The 21,417-nt window shown below is 39.6% G+C and overlaps 1 protein-coding gene across 1 annotated transcript in view; it reads left to right on the top strand.

The window, feature by feature from the left end:
- LOC145978160 (carbonic anhydrase 2-like) overlaps window positions 1-20,653 on the top strand; it is a 41,434-nt gene extending 20,781 nt beyond the window's left edge. Inside the window, exons 5-6 of the mRNA XM_083110599.1 lie at window positions 19,793-19,898; window positions 20,645-20,653. Coding sequence (XP_082966725.1) covers window positions 19,793-19,898; window positions 20,645-20,653 — 115 coding nt within the window. The remainder of the gene's footprint in view (window positions 1-19,792; window positions 19,899-20,644) is intronic.
- The last annotated feature ends 764 nt before the right edge of the window (window positions 20,654-21,417 follow it).

Below are 21,417 nucleotides of genomic sequence, written 5' to 3'. Positions count from 1 at the left end.
TGCCTTTACTCACAATCGACGATACTAAGCATAGAACAAAGAATCCAGAGCGTCAACCATATCATCAGCACAAACAAAGTTAGAAAAATTGCCCTGGATCCCAACGACGATAAGAGGTGCGTCCTCGAGTGTGGTATTCACACATTGCCTTGGGGACATCGTCGTTTAGAAATAAATAAGAATTGCGCACAGTGCAAATAATTAACACTCACCACCACACACAACAATTTTTACTAACTCAAGAAAAAAAAAACATTTTGTTACTCAGTAAAAAAAACACTTTGACTCTCATTACAAAATAAAACTTTGACCGTATCCTTAAATAACCAGCATGCCTATGAATTTGTTCGGTTTCAAAAAACAGATCATCATGGAAACTGCACCGTCCATACCAGATCATGAAGTCTTACCTTCCGTGTTACCTAAACTCAACGGTCTGTTGATCATTCACCTCAACAGCATTTGGACGAAACTGAATGACGATGTGGGCAAGATGTTTTATGTTTTTAATAACAATTTACATTTCTACGAAATTCCAATCGACGGGAAACTTCAAATCACCGTGAATCCGGAAAACGCAGGCGAAATCAAAATTTCTACCGGCAAGAACATTTTTCGAATCAAGCACGACAAGATGCTTTCTAATATTACGTACGATGTGTCTGCAGGAGATTATTTTTACATAGAACTCCTCGGAGATTACGACAAACTTATTCCTCTCTTCGTAGAATTACGAATCGTCTATCCTATTATAAATAACCGTTAACCAAAAAATGCCTAACGACATTTTCGGCAACACCAAGCGTGTAGACCACGCAGAAGAGATTCTCATGTTGGACATTCGAGTTAAGAAGTTGAGGACCGATTTGATCGCTTTGCAGGAGACCTTAAACAAAAGTTTAGAGTCGGAAATCGCTACGCTCCAAACGCAATGTCTCGACCCCATTCTGAAAATCGATTCCGAACTGAAAACGCTCATAAAAAATTATGTCGACGTACCTTCTTACGACAACGTTCAAAATATACAGTTGAGCGTGGATTCGCTTCAAAATGATTTGGCCAAATTACAGCAATTTCAATCGAAAAATGAAGATTTGGAAAAATTGAAACTCGAAATCGAAGAACGAACTTCCGCAATAGAAAAGAATTTCTCTGAACTTCAAACCGTCGTGAACGATATTGATGTAGAACGCTTGCATGTCGTCGTTTCCAAATTACAAGAAGAATTCACCAGCACGTTGGAAGAAATTAAATCCAAGTTGCAGACTTTGGAAGATACAATGACGAACCTACCATCGTCGGACGAACTGCAGGTCATCGGTAAAAGCGTCGCGAACATAAAAATTCAATTGGAGGCCTATCGAGATTTCGAACACATTCAAACCACCATCGCTACGCTTCAGGCGTCCTTGGAATTGATCAACGAAGAAATTAAAAATATTCACGCTGAAGCGAGAGCGTTGACGGGCATTCAAGACACGTTGAGCGCGGTTCAGCAGAAGATCGAATATTTAGAAAATTTGAACGTCGAAACGAATCTCGCTCATTTTCATCACGTACTCGACAACATACAGGGTGACTTGGAATCGTTACGGACGAGCGTGCCTTCGAGCGAAGATTTGGAAAAATTGAAAACGGCGGTGACGGCACTATCCGATTCGAGCGACATCAAAAGTTCATTGAGCGATCTCGAGAGTAAAGTGGCCAATCTCCCCACCTCCAAAGAATTGCACGCTTTGAAAAGAAACATATCTCGAATGCTGAAACGACTAGAAACGGAAACGGCGAACGTGGAACAGATTCGAGACGAAATTAGTTCGCTGATGTCGACGCTGCCCACTTCGCAGAGCGTCGCCGACCTTCACACGCAGTTTACAGACATGCGAATCATCGTGAACGATCTTACCGAGAAGAGCTCGAAATTGAATCAAATCGAGAACCTTCAGAACATTGTCGTCAACATCAGAGATCAAGTTGGAGTGCTGGAATCAACGCAGGAATCGACGCTGGCCTCTTTCGGTGCCAAGTTGCAAGAACTCAACGAAAGCTACAAGCAGTTGAACGTGGAAGTGAAAATCAAACCGTACTTTTCTACCGTAACGGATACCATAGTCGAACATTTGTTGCCCATACAAAACACACTGGGTCAGCTTCACAGCAACCTCGTTAGCGTCGACACTAAATTCGCTAAACTGCATTCTCTGCAAGCCATCGAAATCAACAGCGTACCCAATCAACAGAGAATCTCCACGTTCGTTGAAGGTAACAAACTGTACATGTTGCATCCTTATCATCCGTACTACAAGTTTCTCCTCGATGGCACGATTCAGATAAACGAATTTTCGTACTGGTCTCACGGTAGAAAAGCTAGCGTTCCCACCATGACTTTGATATCGAATCGTGGTGTCCAGAAAGCAGGAAACATTCCTCTGGCACGTTGGAACGAAACGCGCAACATATATGAAATACACGAAGACGAAGATCTCACCGTTTTCGACGTGAGTGCCGGCGATAAGCTGATCATTCAAAACACGAGCGAAGTGCCACCTTCTTTGAATCCCATCACGCTTGTGCTTCTCTTGAAACGTAATCTCTAAGAAAATGTCTAGGCAAGCCATCGTCGAAGAATTGCATAAACCTGCACGCCGCAACTACGAACGTTTGGCTGTGGTAACCAAGAGCATCGACGACCTCTGGCAAAGCGACCTCGTGGAGATGAGTAGCGGCAATTTGAAAAACGTACATAAATTGAACAAGGGCAACAAGTACCTCCTCACCGTCATAGACACGTTTTCGAAATTCGCATGGGCTCTACCTTTGAAAGCCAAAACAGGAACGTGCGTCACGGAAGCATTCAAATTAATTTTTCGCGAAAGCGGCGGCAGACGACCACGGTTTCTGCAAACAGACAACGGTAAAGAATTTTACAACGCCGTATTCCAAAAGTTTATTCAAAAACACGGCATTCGACATTATTCGACCTTCAGTCACATCAAAGCCAGCATCGTGGAAAGATTCAATCGAACCTTGAAAACACACATGTGGAAACGATTCACGCTTCGGGGAAATTACAAATGGGTCGACATCCTGCCGGAACTCGTCGACACCTATAATGATACAGTACACAGAACAATAGGCATGAAGCCAGCTGACGTTACCAAATTTGACGAGCAGCGTTTAATTTCTACCGTTTACTGTCCAAAGTACACTCCCACGACAAAAAAAGCTAAATACAAAATTGGAGACCAGGTGAGGATCAGCAAATTCAAACGCACCTTCGAGAAGGGATTCACAAAAAATTGGAGCACGGAACTCTTTACGGTGGTTCGAGTTCTACCTGGAAACCGACACACGTATATAATAAAAGATAGTAGCGGCGAGATTTTGAAAGGGAGATTTTACGAAGAGGAACTCTCTAAAACGAAACACCCCGACACGTACCTCATCGAGAAAGTATTGCGTAGGAAAGGTGACAAACTGTTTGTCAAATGGTTGGGACTTCCGGAAAAGAGTTGGATCGACGCGGACGAAGTGATCTTGTAAGTACGTGGAACGTGGTGAAGCGTCTACCGGATCCAGAAAGTCAAACGAAGAAAAAGAACGGCAAGTTGCTTCCCGACAGCATCCGCTGTCTGATCGTAGGTCCATCGGGGTGTGGGAAAACGACACTGCTCGTGGACAATTTTCTCCTCGCACCGAATTGGTTAGATTGGAAGAACAGGCACCTGTACGTGTTCTCGAAAAGTTTAGAGCAATCCAAATACCAGCAACTGATGAAACTGTACGATGGTCTGGACATTGCAACGTTTGCCTCGGAAATAAAACCACTCGACGATTGTCGTGAAAATTCAGTCGTTGTGTTCGACGACGCCATCCTGGAAAATCAAAATGAAATTCGCAACTTTTTCACGCAAGGTCGTCACAAAGGAATGGATTGCTTCTACCTAGCTCAAACGTTTTCCAAAATTCCAAAACAGTTAGTACGAGACAACGCTAATTTCATATGTTTGTTTCGTCAAGATCACACCAACCTCAAGCATGCGTACGATGACTACGTAGGCGGAGACATGAACTACAATCAATTTTCGGAAGGCTGCTCTACTTGCTGGAACGGTGACGATTTCGGATTTGTGACGATCGACATGACGAGGAAACCCAACGACGGAAAATACAGAAACAAAATCAACGACTTTCTAAACGTTGCAACGTTGTGAGAAACGACGTATATAAATAACGTCATGACGAAACGAAAAATCGAAGACGAAAATCTCAAGCTTCGCGATTACCTCGCGAAACGCTTCAAAGGTTGGAAATCCGAGAATCGCGGATTCTACGAAGAGAAGAAACGTCAGGATCAACCCGTGATCGATGCCATCAGCGGTCTAGGTAAAGAAATTAAAAGTGTCACGGAACAAAATAAAAATTTGATTAATGAACTCGTACCGCTCGCAGCTAAAAGTTACACCGTACCCACGCCCATTTCGAGCATTCCTTCGACGCCGTTCGAACTGAAGGATGCACCTGCACGACGTCGAGCCATAGGCAGAACGTCGTCGTCTTCGGATAAGATCGAGTTGGGACCTTTGGCACGAGACTACCTGAGCACGGGGAAATTCGACAAGGATGAAGTGTTCGGATTGTATCCCAGCATGGAAACCAGCGAAGGCGGCGGTGTGGTGTGGAAGATTGGGAAATCGAAGGTGACCTTCGAAGGCAACGACATTAAAGTCAATTTAGGCGACAAGGATAGTTGGAACAGGTATCCGGGTACGGTTGGACTGTGGGAACTCGTCGCCAAAAAGCAGCCGAAAGATTACACCGACGAAGATTACCAGAGTTACAAGGAAATTCTGATCATGACGGATGCCTTGTACCAGAACAACGACGCCTCGCAGAATAGGGTGAAATCGAGCAGCGGCGAGAAGTACAGGAATCTCATCAAACCGATTTGGAACCAGGTCAAAACAGGCAGCGGCGTCAAACGCTACAACACGTTACCCAAAGAATTCGTTTGGGTGGACGACGTTAGGAAACTCGTGGACCGATTGTTGGTGATAGCCGGCGAAGAGAATGCAGGCAACCGTAATTTCTACAACGAGAAGGTTGGCATCGTGGACATGATCAGCACGAAACTTTCCAACTTCATCGTGAACGACGACAAGGGCATAGGTTACCTGATCAAAATCATCAACACGCTGCCTCCGAAATTCTGGAACGTTGCCGAAGGAAAGGGACTCGTGAACGACATCATCAACAAGTTACCTTTCGAGATGCATTTACCTGGCTACCAGTACTGCGGACCTGGTACCAAACTCGAGAAAAGATTGGAGAGAGGAGACAAGGGTGTGAATCCGTTGGACGCCGCATGCAAAGATCACGACATCGCCTACAACACCACGCAGACGGATCTGGATGCACGTCACGAAGCAGACAGAAAGTTAGAGCACGCAGCTTTCGAAAGATTCGTGAGTAGAGACGCATCGTTGGGTGAACGGGTCGCCGCACTAGGCACCACCATCGCCATGAACACGAAACAAAAATTGGGGTGGGGTATATAAATAACATACAGTAAAAAAACAACATGGATTGCATAACTAATTTGCCACCCGAGCTACTATCTAAAATATTCAAAAAGGTAGTTAACGGAGATGTTAATAAACTTGTAAACATAGCAAGAACAATGCCGGAATTTCGCATCCCTTGTGAAATGGTTCTCAAGGACCTTCTTCGGGAGATCAGCGGCCTGAGGTGCGGTGATCTCAACATTCTGCTTTTGGCTGCAGGGCAAAAATTGGACGATAGGTCGGACGAACTGTACGAGGCGATGCAGGGAAGAAGACAGTATACTGATGATTGGTACAAGTCTATGCAGGAGAGGAAAGATATCACTACGCACATCCTCGCGTTTTCCGAAGCACGAACTTTCTTCCTCTGTTAAAAAATAATAATATATATACGTGTCAAAAAAAAAACTTGATATATAAATAACACACATCGTGAAAAAAAATAATCTTCGGTATATATAAATAACACACATCGTGAAAAACAATTAAATTTCTCTCTAACACTTTGAAATTTTTCTTTGATATGACGACCGAAAAAATAAGTGATCTCCAAGCATTAAAACAAATGCTAAATTTGTCAGTCGAGTATGTAAAAATTCAGGAATTGGAAGTCGACAAACCTTACACGATAACTTCCGGTTCAATTGTTTCTACCCAGTATGGTCCCAAGGTACGCCTGTTGCTCAACGCACAATACAGTCTATTTTTACCAGATCGATACGCTAACATGTTATCCGACGAGAAGCTATCTATTTTAATCGAGAACAAAACTCGAATCGTGTACAAGGGGACAAAGGAACTTCTTGGCAAGAAAACGAAGCACGTAATAGAATTTGTGTAACGACAGCGAGGCCTTGAAAATATATAAATAACATACCGTAAAAAACTACACAAGAAAAAATCTCAGAATATATATATAAATAACATACCGTGAAAATAACACATAGAGCATCAACATGAAGCCCAAGGGTGTCGTGTACCAGATACCATACTCCAATCTAAAAAATCTAGGTGCTCTCGATGGGTTACTCACCAAGAAACAACGCGAGAAGAAACGTTCTTGCTTGTCGAAAGGACACGGAATGAAATTGCTGCTCAGCACACCTCAATTGAAAAGATTGCAGCGTTCGCGGAAACAGCAAAAGGTCGGAGGTTTCATATTCAGCATCCCGGCCATCCTGGCAGCATTGGGGGCCGTTGGAAGTTTAGCCGGCGGAAGTGCCGCCATCGCAAAAACCGTCATCGACTCGAAGAAGAACAAGGCGGAATTGGAAGAACAGAAACGTCACAATCTGGCCATGGAGAAGAAGGGGAAGGGCGTGATGAAAAAGTTTAAAAAAAAGAAACAGAAGCACTCACCAACCGAGACATTGAATCTCTGATCGAACCGTTACAAATCAAACACTTCAGAGGAGTTTTCATGTCCGACTCGTTACCTTCAACCGTGAAAAAAAAAGAATGCGGAGTAGTCAACTTGGACGGTCAAGAAAATCCAGGCACGCATTGGATATGTTACCGCAAAAACGACAATGATAAAGCATTCGTTTTCGATTCTTTCGGAGGTGTTCCACCTGCAAATTTAATTCATTATCTGAAAACGAACAAAACCTCCATATACTACAACGACGAACGCATTCAAAATTTCGGAGACGTGAACTGCGGTCATCTCTGCCTCTCCGTGCTCGCGTTTCTCTCTAAAATAAATAACCCTACGATCGAGGATTTCCAGAAAGCATTGTGGAACCTCAAACAGCATCACTAGGATGGGCGTGTTCCATCTCACGAGCGAATCTTCAATCTTGAAACTCACGCTGCACGACGACATCGTCTATCCTAAATCCGTGGCTCTGCGTGCATTCTACAGCATGTACCTCATACCCAACGTCACGCAGCACAACAACAAAATTAGCGTCGGAAGCGAACACATCGTCGTCACGCCAGGACAATACAATCTTTCCACTTTGCAAGCTCAATTACCCAAAGGCACATACTTTTCTCAAAATTCGGTCACGCACAGAGTGGAAATCCTATCCGCGACGGAGACCGTGGACCTGGGCACCATGGGAGAACTTTTAGGTTTCGAGAACAACACCAAACTCGAAGCTGGCATCAAGCACGTAGCAACCAACATTCCTAAATTCTTGGCCATAGAGACTCTGAACGTACACTGTAACGTAGCCGAAGGTATGATCACGAAATCTTCGGACGGATTGTTAGGAAGTCACAAGCAGACGGGAATCATAGCCACGTTCAAACCAAGTTCCGAGTTCATGGAACCAATCATCTACACGCCCTCTTCGCCGATCTATTTTCCAGTATGTCGCAACCGCATAGACGACATAGAGTTGGTGGTGACGAACGAGAAAGGAGACGTGGTGGATTTCGCAGGTGCCACTACGACGGCCATCGTGGAGATCAACGTATAATAAATAACCATACATGTAAAATGGAGCAAATCGAAAGTTACGAATTGCAATCTTTCCCTCCCAACCGTCGCACGTTCGCCAATCTGAACGAGGCGAACAGGGAGATCGAATACGACGTGGACGTAGGCGACGGGTTCGTTCATCCTCACAGAGCAGACCTCTACCTTCAATTCGACGTGGTGAAGAAGGAAAGCGGAGACGCGTTTCCTGCAGCAGCAAACTTAATACTCGTGGACAACTTCGTGCCTCACCTGTTCTCGCAGGTGGAGGTGAGGAAACACAACACCGTCATCAACAGAATAGATTATCCAGGCATCACGTCGACGGCAGTGGGAACGTTGAAATTATCCAAAACGGACGCAGCGTACTACCAGGCCGGGGGATTCGAAGCCGGAACCAAAATATCGACGAAAAGTCACACGGTGCTCTTTCCCATGCGTCTGCTGCCTGGTTTCTTCTCCGATTACAAGGAGATCATGTGGAAGGGAGGACTGAGGATCACGTTTCGAAGAGCGGCCAACGACAACGACGCACTGATGCGATACGCTACTTTGGGTCCGGACGGCACCACGCCGATAGCCAATACTTTACCCGAAGCAGCCAAGTGCGTCATCCAGAGCATGGAATTGAGAATGCCGGTGGTGGAATACGAAACGAACTACGCCCTCAAGTACAAAGCGGAGATCTTGAAAAGTCCGCAGGTGCTGATTCACTTTCACGGTTACCAGTGCGTACAGAAAATAGCGTCGGGAAGTCACATGGAATTCGACGTGACGACGCAGTTCAACAACATACAGTTCGACATGCCAGATTTCGTCGTAGTGCTTTTTCAGACCGGACGCGATAACGATCAGGAAAAAGATTCCAGCAAGTTCGACGACTGCAAGATCAAGAACGTTTATCTGAAGAACGGACGCAACGAAGTGTTCCCGCGCGAGAATTACAACCTCGACGTGACCAAAAACGATTACCTCAAACTTTACGAAGCGTTCTCGGCTTACAAACGCGTGACCGAGGGAAGCGTGGACATGTACTACACGCCCAGCGAGTTCAAAGCACGGAGACCCATGACCGTCATCAACACATCTAAGAGAAAGGAGGTTGTGGTCAACGATCGAACCAACATCAAGGTCGTCTGCGAGTTCCACGACGCGCTGCCTGCCGATACTCTATGCAGCGTCATCCTGATTGCAGAGAAGTCCTTCGTCCACGACGTGAAGAACGAGAGGGTGACGGAACAGTTTTAAAATTCATAAAAAATTGCCACATACTAAAAATCAACATCCAACACATTTTAGGTTATATAAAATTTGTGAAAACCTTATAATACTGAAATATTAAAACAAACGGAGTCCCCCTTGTAGGTTAGTTCGGTGCGTAAATAAAAAAAAATGATAGGTTAAGTTATATCACTTAGGATCGTAAGAAAATTAAAAAAATCGTAAAAAAAAAAGATAGGTTAAGTTATATCACGTAACATCGTGATATACCTACCAAGTACGAGTAGGGAAAAAAATGAGTGCAGTGAAAATTTGTACTAAAACATCGCTAAACGCTATAACATCGACAAAAAATTGTCAAAATATGTCAAAAACTTATATTCGATTGATAAAAAAAATACCTACAAAATATGATCCTCAAATAATAACGTTCAAACAGTGCATAAATAAAAAAAAATGATAGGTTAAGTTATATCACTTAGGATCGTAAAAAAATTAAATAATCGTAAAAAAAGGATAGGTTAAGTTGTATCACGTAACATCATGATATACCTACCAAGTACGAGTGGGGGAAAAATGAGTATAGTGAAAATTTGTACTAAAACATCGCTAAACGCTAAAACATCGACAAAAAATTGTCAAAGTATGTCAAAAAGTGATATTCAATTGGTAAAAAAAGACCATACCTACTAAGTACTATTTTGAAACGCCTAATATACACTACTTTTGTGGCCAGGATATCCGGTCTACTAGGCGGGACAATCTCCAATTGGTAATTTGGTGTAGTGGTTAGCGGCACCACCTTTTTGGAGCGTGTTGTGTTTTGTAATACGAGTTCGAGTCCTGGTCAAGGTTATTTTTTTTCTTGTCAATTATTTATTACGTGTGTTGCATTTAATTCACCCTTTATTGTTGAATGATTTTCTCGGATAAATATTAGAGTAAATTTTAAAATTATTTCTACTCGTACCTTCATATTTTTAGAAGTTTAGAAAGCATGCTTACTATTAACATCATGTTTTTTCGCTCAACAACATGCATAGAGAGGTACAAAGCATGCAGTCAAATGTACAATATTTACATATTAATAATAATAATAGTGTTTATATCAACAAACCGTTATTATTAATGTCTCGACTTTCGAGTTCTTCACGCTTCTTCTACAAGAAAGTATCTGCGCTTGCGCCTCATAACATCATTTCCCCCACGTGGAATTGGCCTTTATTAGAAGAAACCAAATTTGTAGTGCTGTATTTCGTTAATTTATTTTGTAAGCATACAAAATGGATGCGCAGCCATTGTTCCTATCGTTTCACAATGCAATAACGTGCTTTCGAGCGCGGCGTGCTTGTAGTTCTATATTTAAACGCCAGGCTGTATGCCAGTCGACGCGTTTTGAAACTATACTAACAGATGGCGCGCAGATCGATTTCCTGTAATTTCCGTGCTTCAGAATTGCCAACACACTGTTTCGGAGAACGAACCATGGTTTAGTTAATGGCAGTTACTTTCACATTGAAAAACCCGGTGCTGGTTAAGACTGGCTGTTATCTCCAACTGGCAGTTAGTTAACAGAAAGATTAACAGGACATTGAAAAACTGGCCCTTAATGAAAAAAAAAAACATCCATTCATTGCCAGATTGTACAACTGTATAGGTCGAGGTTCATAAGCCTCGTCCATCTCATTCTAGGGACTGCATATTTTGTATACAGTTTATAGTAGAATCACAACACAGGTTGTTAAGAATATCATCAGTAAATATGAGAATTCTTGCTGTGAAATTTCTATGCTGTTTAACCTAATAAAATTCGAATCCCTGAGAGAGCCAAGTACTGAGCTTTAGCATTCCATATTAGCAAAACCTTTATACGTACGTATTTATAACCTCAATTTACTAAATAAGAAAATCCCGCTTAGCCAACCAATTAGCACATTTTATATGACCTTCTATAGAGGGAGAGGACATGACATTTCCGAGCCGGTATTATTGATGTGACATTCTTAACAAGTTAATGCACATATATAGCTGTAAGTGTATCAATCTTTATGCAAGACACTTAGGAATGTTTGGAATGCAAAACAATTCTTGTGACAAAAACAAATAATTAGGAAATTCTTTTTAACCAAACAATCAACACAAATTTCTCTTTTTTATAGAGAAAAAGGAAGAGCATAACATTCCCGAGACAGTATTATTGATGTAACATTCTTAACAAGTCAATGCCTTAATGTTTACACACATACATAAGCGCATCAATCTCTACACAAACCACACACACACACACATATACAAGAATATTTGGAATGGAAAGAATTCTCAGAAAAATTTCCCCTTAGCCAAGCAATTAGAAAACAACACACGTCTAATAATTTGTTGCATAATATTGAATAATAATTTGTTGCACAACATGATGCAATAGAAGTAGACCAGAAGTAGACGTGTATGTGTATGTGTGGGTAAATATATATAGGTGTAGGTGTGTGTGGGTGTGGCTCATATGAGCATCTTGGATTAGTTTTAAGTGATGCCAAAACAATATCGAAAAAAAACACCATATTTTTAACAAATTTATAAACAACAATTTGGCAAATTCAAGTTTAGCCACATCAATCTGAGGGGGTCATACTTTCTCGGAAGCTTTTTTTTTTACAAAAATCGTAGGTTATACACAGTAGCAATAACATTTTTATAGACATTTTGCCTTAGTTTTAAGTATTTCTATACAGTCAAAAATACCTCTTCATTTCTCTCACCAGTAGTGCCACCAATTACACTACCTAAATGACAATAGTTAAAGACATATTTTAGCGAATTACGCCGGCATAAGCTAAGTACGTGTTGCTAGAAGGCCTTCGTCGTTGCAAGTCACCTAACCCATTCACTAAGAAATAAGAAAGAAAAAAATATTGACGTACTGAAAAAAGTTGACTTGTTCACCGAGTTCAGATGTTTACTCATTGATGACTCCGTCGTTGTCGTCTATCAAAAACCTAAGTACCTTGGAAACAGTGAGAGAGTTATCGAAAAATCTCCCCTTGTCGATTTTTTTTGGTGACGTAGAGTAGGCGTAGAAAGGTCGGGTTTAGTGCGTCGGTCGAGTTTCGGTGTCCTCTGTCCACTCATACCAAAATAAACATAGGTCGTCATAGAACCTATTTTTCATCAATCAAAAATTTTCTAAGTCCAGCGTTAAAAAAAATCTTAAATTGCAAATATCTCGAAAATGGTAAGAGTTATCGAAAAAATATATCGAAAAACACCCCCATCCGGTATCGTTAGATACCCCGCTGTCGATTTTGGAGGTGTAGAATACGTGTACCAAGTTTTGGTGGTCCTGTGGTCAAGGGGTAAGAAGTTAACCCACCCACCCTCCAAAACTTTGATCACTCGTAAACTTTTGAACGAATAGTCGTAGAAAGGTCAGGTTTAGTGCGTTGGTCGAGTCTCGGTGTCCTCTGTCCTCCCATACCAAAATAAACATAGGTCGTCATGGAACCAATTTTTTTCATCAATCGAAAATTTTCTAAGTCCACAGCGTTAAATTGCAAATATCTCGAATTTTTTGACAAACAGAGGTGTCTCATAGGACCTTTGAGAAAAAAAACACGTGAAACTCTACAGAGGTGTGGTTATCTAACCGCAGCCGTTAGAACCTTTTTTTGGTTGGGCACCACGCACCCTGGCGGGGTTATAGGGGCCAGGAATCCTAAAAAACAATTATTATTATTTTGTTTGTTTGCTTGCGTCACAATACGGAAATAATGAGAGGCACACACGCGCATGTGTGTGTGTGTGTGGCAGAAATATCACATCGTGCGCGAGAGGTTTACAAAGGTCACGATATATAAACATTGGCCCGGACTTAAAAAAAATTACGATAAGGTGCATTCGTACTTCAAGGATGAGAAAGTGCATTTTCTCGTACCGGCTTTTCTGCGCTGTGAAACATCGTCAGCGCAATAAATGAGACGCGGAACGTGGAGAGAAAGTGAGTTTTTGAGGTTTTGGTGCGATTTTCTTAGAGGTCAAAAAATCAGGGGTGACCTGGAAGGCACATTTACTATCTACTGAGAAATTAGCGCAGTCTTCCCTCCCGAAGCTGAAAAAAGAGAGTCATGGGCGGTCCCAACCCTGACGTCACTCACGGGACAGGGGTGACGCTGGCACTGACCATTACGCTTGTTACAGGATCTGCATTTGTGCGAGGAAGCGTGAAAGTACCTTGTATTTCCTGTAGTTTGTGTGATAGTGGAGTTTTTTTTTAAAACAACAGTAACACTTGATGAAGATGCCGCGCAATTGTGCTTTTGCTTTGTGCCCGAACAACGCAAGAAATGCAGTAGGTTGATTGATTGATTGATTTGCTTATATCACTTCGCTTTTTTGCCACTTTTGGCTAATTTGCAAAGATGGGGATGAGTGATGACATGAATTGATGAATGGACACTCACTCACAAACATCCATGCCCAGGCCGGGATTCGAACCCGGGACCTCTGGCGTCGGAGAGCGATGTGCTAACCACTTTTTTTTTTTTTAAAAGGAAATACCCCTACACGGAGGTATCCCCCACCATTCACTATTTTTCTCACTTTTACACTTTTCAATTTTTACATTTTTTCTTTCTTTCTTATCAATTGGACGAACACAAATACCCATGCCTTACCCGGGACTCGAACCCAGAACCCCTGGCGTTGTAGCGCGCTCTGCTAACCACTTCGCCACGGAGGTCGACACCACTCGGCCACGGGGGCCGGCAAAAATACAGTAGGTGTAAGCTATTTTTCGTTACCAAAGGATCCGATTACGTGCAAGATGTGAGTTTCAAAGTGTAAGAGATTAGATCCCGTTAACACCAAAACAGCTGGATGCCGATTAAGAACGAAACTTAAAAGCAGAACTGCTGAGCATTACCTGTAATAAAAACGCTGTACCAAGTTTAAATTTGTCTGGTTGCTTGTAAATTGTAGTGTGCAACAGTCAAATTACATAATTGATGGAAGTGGACGTGTCAATAAACATCAGATTCGAAAGCGAGCAGTGGAAATACTTGAAGGGTTATCTCCTCGCAAAATAATTTGCATGGCACATTATTCAGAGACTTTGAGTACTGGAAATATACTCAATACACCCAATCTCGAACAAGATGGTGAGTTGGAAACTCTGAAAAAGAAATTAAAATGTGCTGAAGAACAAAAGAAACTGCAGACGCTACAGGATGAAAGTGCTAAAAAAAAAGTAAACAAAGTAATGAAACAATGCATTTAGTTTATTACATAAAGTGAAGAATTTACAAATTAGCAATAAAAGTTTGAGGCAACAGTTAGTAAAACTTCACAAATCAAAGCAATCTGCTTTCAACGTGACTAAGAAAGTAAGGGAAATTCTTCGACGAGTTTTTTTCCCAACCAAATCGAATGTCTTCTTAGTTACAAAAGCAGACCGAAACTGTTGTCGAGAAGTGATATTGTAAGTGCATTAGCACAAGAAAAGCTTACACCTACATGTATAAACCTACTGAAGATATTTCAAATCGTTGAGCAAATGGAAAATGCATTTTGTTTATACAATTCTCCTGGCGATTTAAGCACGAAATGTTGAGTAATGGAAACAATCAGATCATTATTACTTTCCAGGTTTCCTATGATAAAGAAGGAAATTATAGATCTATTGTCAAAACTTCGACATACATTCGTATCAGGCATTTAAATTAGAAAATTAAACAAAATCGAAGTCAGGTCAAGAAAGGTAAAAAAAGGTTGTTGTCTAATTAAAGCCAACCTGTTGTCAGACAGGACTGTCTTTGGAGGGGAAAGCTTGTGATCTAGTTTACATTAATGTATATTTGACTTTGAGAACAAATGAGAAACATGTACTCAATATTTTGTGCGTGTTGACGCTTCACAGGATATAAAAATTCATCTATCCAGGCTCTCAAATCCAGCGTGTACAGAGTGTGAAGTGAAATAACAATAATGTTTGGATTATTTATGCCTGCTACAAGTGCGCAGTGTGTGTCCTTTTTGTCTCTTTCTTGGCGTCTTGTTAATGCTTCTTTCCTGGACATGGTAAGTCACATTTGTCAATTAATTTTAACTTTCCCGCTTTTCATTACATGTTAATTCTATTGATAGTTAACCTTCAGCGATACAGTTTACTAGATATAGTCTGCTCTATACATACATATTTACATACAAACAACGCAAAGAACATTCATTCGATTTTTAAAACAAATTTCTTTTCAAAAACACGGAAGAAGTGTGAATTCCTATACATCTTTGAGATGTCCCGTGGCTGACGTCATCCGTGGAGGTTCACGAATGGTTCCGAACTTTTCCGAACGCCAGACTGCACCTCCCTGAATATACCTTAGGGTCATTCCATATCAATTCAACCAAAAAAAAGAGGTTTGGGAACCCACCATCTCAGAATTTTATGAAACTTGGTACATTCAATCCTTCCATGGTGGTAAGAAACCACATAAAATTTTTCGCCTCTGGTTTCAGAGCTATGGCCTCTCAAACTTTCAGCCAAGTCTCGTTTTCCTTCATTTCCGAAGCCCTCATTGAAACCTGCACTGCTTTACAAAAAAAAAATCTATCTCGCTCACACATGATTCAATCCTTTTGAAATTTCACAACAATATTAACCAAATAATAGGCATTTCAGAAAAAAATATGGGAACACATGATATCAGTATTTTAGTAAAACAAAAAATTAATAAAAAAAATATTAGCGGGATTTTGTTGCCGAAAACATGCCTTGCTAAAATTTCAATTATCATTAAAAGGGAATGAATTAATATCAGAATAAGTATTTTTAAAATTAACCTGGATATGTATTCTAACTTACCCAGCAATAAAAGTTATGGTTAGTTTATTCCTTCTATAAATATATTATACTTATGTCTGATATTTGGATGAAATGGCTTCCGGAGTATTTAATTATTTTGGTTAACTCAAAATCAATCAAATAATGTGTTATAAATTAATCAGTGAAGCAAACTCAAAATTCTACACTTTTGTTTATTCTTTGAGCATTGTTGTCTTATTATTTCCTTACTTGTTTATAAAATCATTTATCCATATATAAGCAAAATATGTATGGTTCAAAAAAATCTTTGTTTAATGTTGTGTTCTTTGTAAGCAGCAGTTTGATGATATGTCAACATTACCTGAGACAGAATAGCAATAAAGATGACAATAATGATGATAATAATAATAATAATTTATATTATTTTATTAATATGAAAGCATCGTTGAACAATATCAGTTATTATGGTATCCCCTCCTGCTTCAACATTTGGTGTTTGATGATTTATCCATATAGATATTTAAATGTGATTGACCAAAACACAGGTTTAAAAATTACTGAATATTCCATATATTGCCTATATACAGGGTGAGTCATAAGTCTCCATACAAATGGTGAAAACGATGACTAATGTTTGTTTTTCCTTTTCAGGCAGGTGAACCAATGAAAAAGAGATGCCACTAACGAAGGAAGAACGGATTGACATCGTTCTGTTGGCTGGGAGTGGTATCACCCGTCATGTAGCACGTACATGCAATGCAACCCACAGAATGCAGATAACCCATGACACCGTGGCCAAAGTTCGTTGCCGACGAAAGCAGGCCTGGAAGACCAAAGACAGCAACAAATGAACCTGTCCTTCTAAATTCTTGATAAGTTTGGCCACGGTGTGATGGGTTACCTGCATTCTGTGTGTTGCATTGCATGTACGTGCTACATGACGGGTGATACCACTCCCAGCCAACAGAACGATGTCAATCCGTTCTTCCTTCGTTAGTGGCATCTCTTTTTCATTGGTTCACCTGCCTGAAAAGGAAAAACAAACATTAGTCATCGTTTTCACCATTTGTATGGAGACTTATGACTCACCCTGTATATTTTTTACCTTTCCATATATATGCATGCGACATATACAAAAATTTACTTTGTGACACAAGTTGTATACTTTGACACATTGGATTATCTTGTCCATTGAACTTAGAACCTTTTGCCATCCAAATGTATGATTCTTTCCTGCACTGACGTCATGCAGATGTCTGAGAAGTGGTATGTCCTTCCAGATGTTGTTCGTGGTGGATCAACAACAGCCAGCACATGGGGACTTGGTACTGCACATGTATCTTCATGTCTTGGCCAATAGAATGATGGGGAAGGAACATGGGGGTAAAGAAACTTTACAACAACATCTCCTTAATCTTCATCCACTTGAGATACCATTCCAAAATACCACAACTGATCATACTTGCAAGCAATGTAACATCCAGGAAAGAGTTCATCTACAGTTACAATAAAAGATTGAATCCAATCTTTTACAATCCAAGATGAGGCCCAAGGTTACCACTGGACTTCTGAGTCATGTACTGTACATCCTGTGGTAGTCTACTGTAAGAACTCTGTTGGGGAAAAGATTGTTTCATCACACTGCATCATATATAATGACCTGAAGCATGATGTGAACATGGTTTACAAAATTCAAGGAATAGTCGTGAGATTTCTGAAAGAAAATTTTTCACATGTCAAGAAAATACACTATTTTCGTGACAGGGGTGCTGCTCAATACAAAAACAAATATAACTTTCTCAACTTGTGTCTACATGAAGAGGACTTCCAGCTAGAGGCACAATGGTCATTCTTTGCAACAAGCCATGGGAAATCAGAATGTAATGGGATTGGCGGAACAGCAAAACGCTTGGCACGAAAAGAGAGTTTACAGAGACTATTTGAGAGACAGATCACAACAACAGGGGATTTTTACAATTTCTGTGTGGAAAAAATTACAAATATTGCATTTCACTTTATTGAGAAAGGTGAAGTTGATTCAACCCATTTGACACTTCAAAACCAGTTTACAGATGTACAAACAGTTCCAGGCACTAGAAGTTTCCACAATTTCAGACCTCTGGATTCTGCAGGCACCATTGTGGCTGGAAGAATCAGTCAAGATGAGACCCCATCTCTCACGTACAGTCTGAAAAACCGCCAATCTTTTATTGTAAAGCTACATGAACTCTTTCCGGTATGTTACATTGCTTGTAAGAATGATCAGTTGTGGTATTTTGGAATGGTATCTCAAGTGGATGAAGATCAAGGAGATGTTGTTGTAAAGTTTCTTCACCCCCATGCTCCTTCCCCATCATTCTATTGGCCCAGACATGAAGATATATGTGCAGTACCAATTCCCCATGAGCTGGCTGTTGTTGATCCACCAGAAACAACATCTGGATGGCAAAAGGTTCTAAGTTCAATGGACAAAATAATCCAACGTGTCAAAGTATACAACTTGTGTCAGAAAGTACATTTTTGTATATGTTGCATGCACATATATGGAAAGGTAAAAAAAAATATGGGCACTATATGGAATATTCAGTTATTTTTAAACCTGTGTTTTGGTCAATCACATTTAAATATCTATATGGATAAATCATCAAACACCAAATGTTGAAGCAGGAGGGGATACCATAATAACTGATATTGTTCAACGATGATTTCATATTAATAAAATAATATAAATTATTATTATTATTATCATTATTGTCATCTTTATTGCTATTCTGTCTCAGGTAATGTTGACATATCATCAAACTGCTGCTTACAAAGAACACAACATTAAACAAAGATTTTTTTTGAACCATACATATTTTGCTTATATATGGATAAATTATTTTATAAATAAGTAAGGAAATAATAAGACAACAATGCTCAAAGAATAAACAAAAGTGTAGAATTTCGAGTTTGCTTCACTGATTAATTTATAACACATTATTTGATTGATTTTGAGTTAACCAAAATAATTAAATACTCCGGAAGCCATTTCATCCAAATATCAGACATAAGTATATTATATTTATAGAAGGAATAAAATAACCATAACTTTTATTGCTGGGTAAGTTAGAATACATATCCAGGTTAATTTTAAAAATACTTATGCTGGTATTAATTCATTCCCTTTTAATGATAATTGAAATTTTAGCAAGGCATGTTTTCGGCAACAAAATCCCGCTAGTATTTTTTTTATTAATTTTTTGTTTTACTAAAATACTGATATCATGTGTTGTCATATTTTTTTCTGAAATGCCTATTGTTTGGTTAATATTGTTGTGAAATTTCAAAAGGATTGAATCATGTGTGAGCGAGATAGATTTTTTTTTGTAAAGCAGTGCAGGTTTCAATGAGGGCTTCGGAAATGAAGGAAAACGAGAGTTGGCTGAAAGTTTGAGAGGCCATAACTCTGAAACCAGATGAGTTAGAGGCGAAAAATTTTATGTGGTTTCTTACTACCATGGAACGATTGAATGTACCAAGTTTCATAAAAATCTTAGATGGTGGGTTCCCAAACCTCTTTTTTTTGGTTGAATTGATATGGAATGACCCGACTCAGAATTGCACACAAGAACTAGTAATGCATCCACTGTATTATAAATCCAGATGACCGAAATTACTTTTCAAAGAAAGTTGAAAACAGCAAATAAACTCCATTACTAGGAATCACTTTTAGTGAAGATAATCATTTCTTAACGAATTAAGATAATACAACCATATTTTTTACAGGTCGGCGCTAGAGGGGCATGCTGTACACTACAAGACGGAGTACGGAAGTTTCGACAATGCTCTAAACTACAAAGACGGGATTGTCGTTGTTGCTTACTTTTACGATGTAAGTTACTGTATGATTAATCTATACTTTTGACTACTCCTGTGTTCATTTTGTTGCCGAAAGTTTAAGTTCGCTTTATGCTCAGATAGGCTAATCGGGACTGGATCTACAGTTTTATTTAGGATCCGAAGAACTGTGCAATGTGCCTGCACCGAGGATCGACACGACATCGGGAGGGTCCTGTATTCATTTTGTATTAATAACCCGAAATATTCTCGTTATTTATTTGCTTTCTTTGCGCTTATAGTCCGTATTTGGTTATTACTTTCAGAACTTTGTATAGTTATTCTTTTATTTCCATTACTAATCTCTCCTCTTGGTTATTCTGTTGTTATTTTTGTATTGTTGATGTCTATTGTTGATTATTCTGTTATTTAGCATTGCTGACCTCTGCTCTTGGTTTTCCTATTGCTATTTAGCATTGTTGAGGTCTACTTTTTGTTACCTGTTGTAACTTTTACACTAGTGATCTCTACTATTGGTTATTCTGTAGTTTTCGTTGATCTCTTCTCTAGGCTATCTTATTTTATCATTGCTGATCTCTGCTCTTGCTATCCTGTTGTTATTTAGCATCTAATCTCTACTCCTGGTTATTCTCTTGCTATTTTAGCATCGCTGATATCTAATCCTGGTTATTATTTTGCTACTTTAGTACTGTTGATCTCTGATCTCGTTATCCAATTATTATTTTCGCATTGCTAATCTCTACTTTTGGTTATTCTCTTGTTATTCTCTTGCTATTTTAGCATCGATGATCTCTACTCCTGGTTATTATTTTGCTACTTTAGTACTGTTGATCTCTGATCTCGTTATCCTGTTGTTATTTAGTATTGCTGGTCTCTTCTCTTATCCTATTATTATTTTCGCATTGCTAATCTCTACTTTTGGTTTGGTTCTAATTTTGTGTTTTGTTCTCTGTTATCTCGGCTCTTGTTATCCTGTTGTTATTAAGCATTGCTCAGTTCTCTTCTTGTTATTATGTTGTTTAGCATTTCTGATCTACACTCTTGTTTATTCTGTTATTTTAGTGTTGCTAATCTCTACCCTTGGTTATCTTTGTCAATTTTTGTATTGATGATATACACTCATGGTTATTCTGGTTTTATTGTTGATCTATACTCTCAGTTATCCTGTTATTGTTTAGCATTGCTCAGCTCATATTATTTTCTTGTTATTTAGTATTGCTGATATCTGCTTTTGGTTATTGTTATTGTTAATCTCTACTATTGGTTATCCTGTTGTTATTTTTGTATTGTTGAAATTGCTCTTGGTTATCCTGCTGTTATTTAGCATTCATGATCTCTACTCGTCGTTATCCACTTGTTATTTTTGCATTGTTGATGTTACAGCTTTCTGTTACTTTTATCATTGCTGATCTCTGTTCTTGGTTATTCTGTATTACTGATATCTATTTTTGGTTGTTCTGATGTTATTTTTGCATTGATAATCTATAATCTTCCTTATTTTACTGTTAATTTTGCCTTGTTGATCTCTGCTCTTAATTATTGTTGTTATTTAG

This window comes from Lepisma saccharinum, chromosome 24 (assembly GCF_977018435.1).
Source record: "Lepisma saccharinum chromosome 24, izLepSacc3.1, whole genome shotgun sequence".
NCBI classification, from domain to species: domain Eukaryota; kingdom Metazoa; phylum Arthropoda; class Insecta; order Zygentoma; family Lepismatidae; genus Lepisma; species Lepisma saccharinum.
Note: the sequence above shows the minus strand (reverse complement) of the source record. Positions and strands in the feature narration are given on the sequence as shown.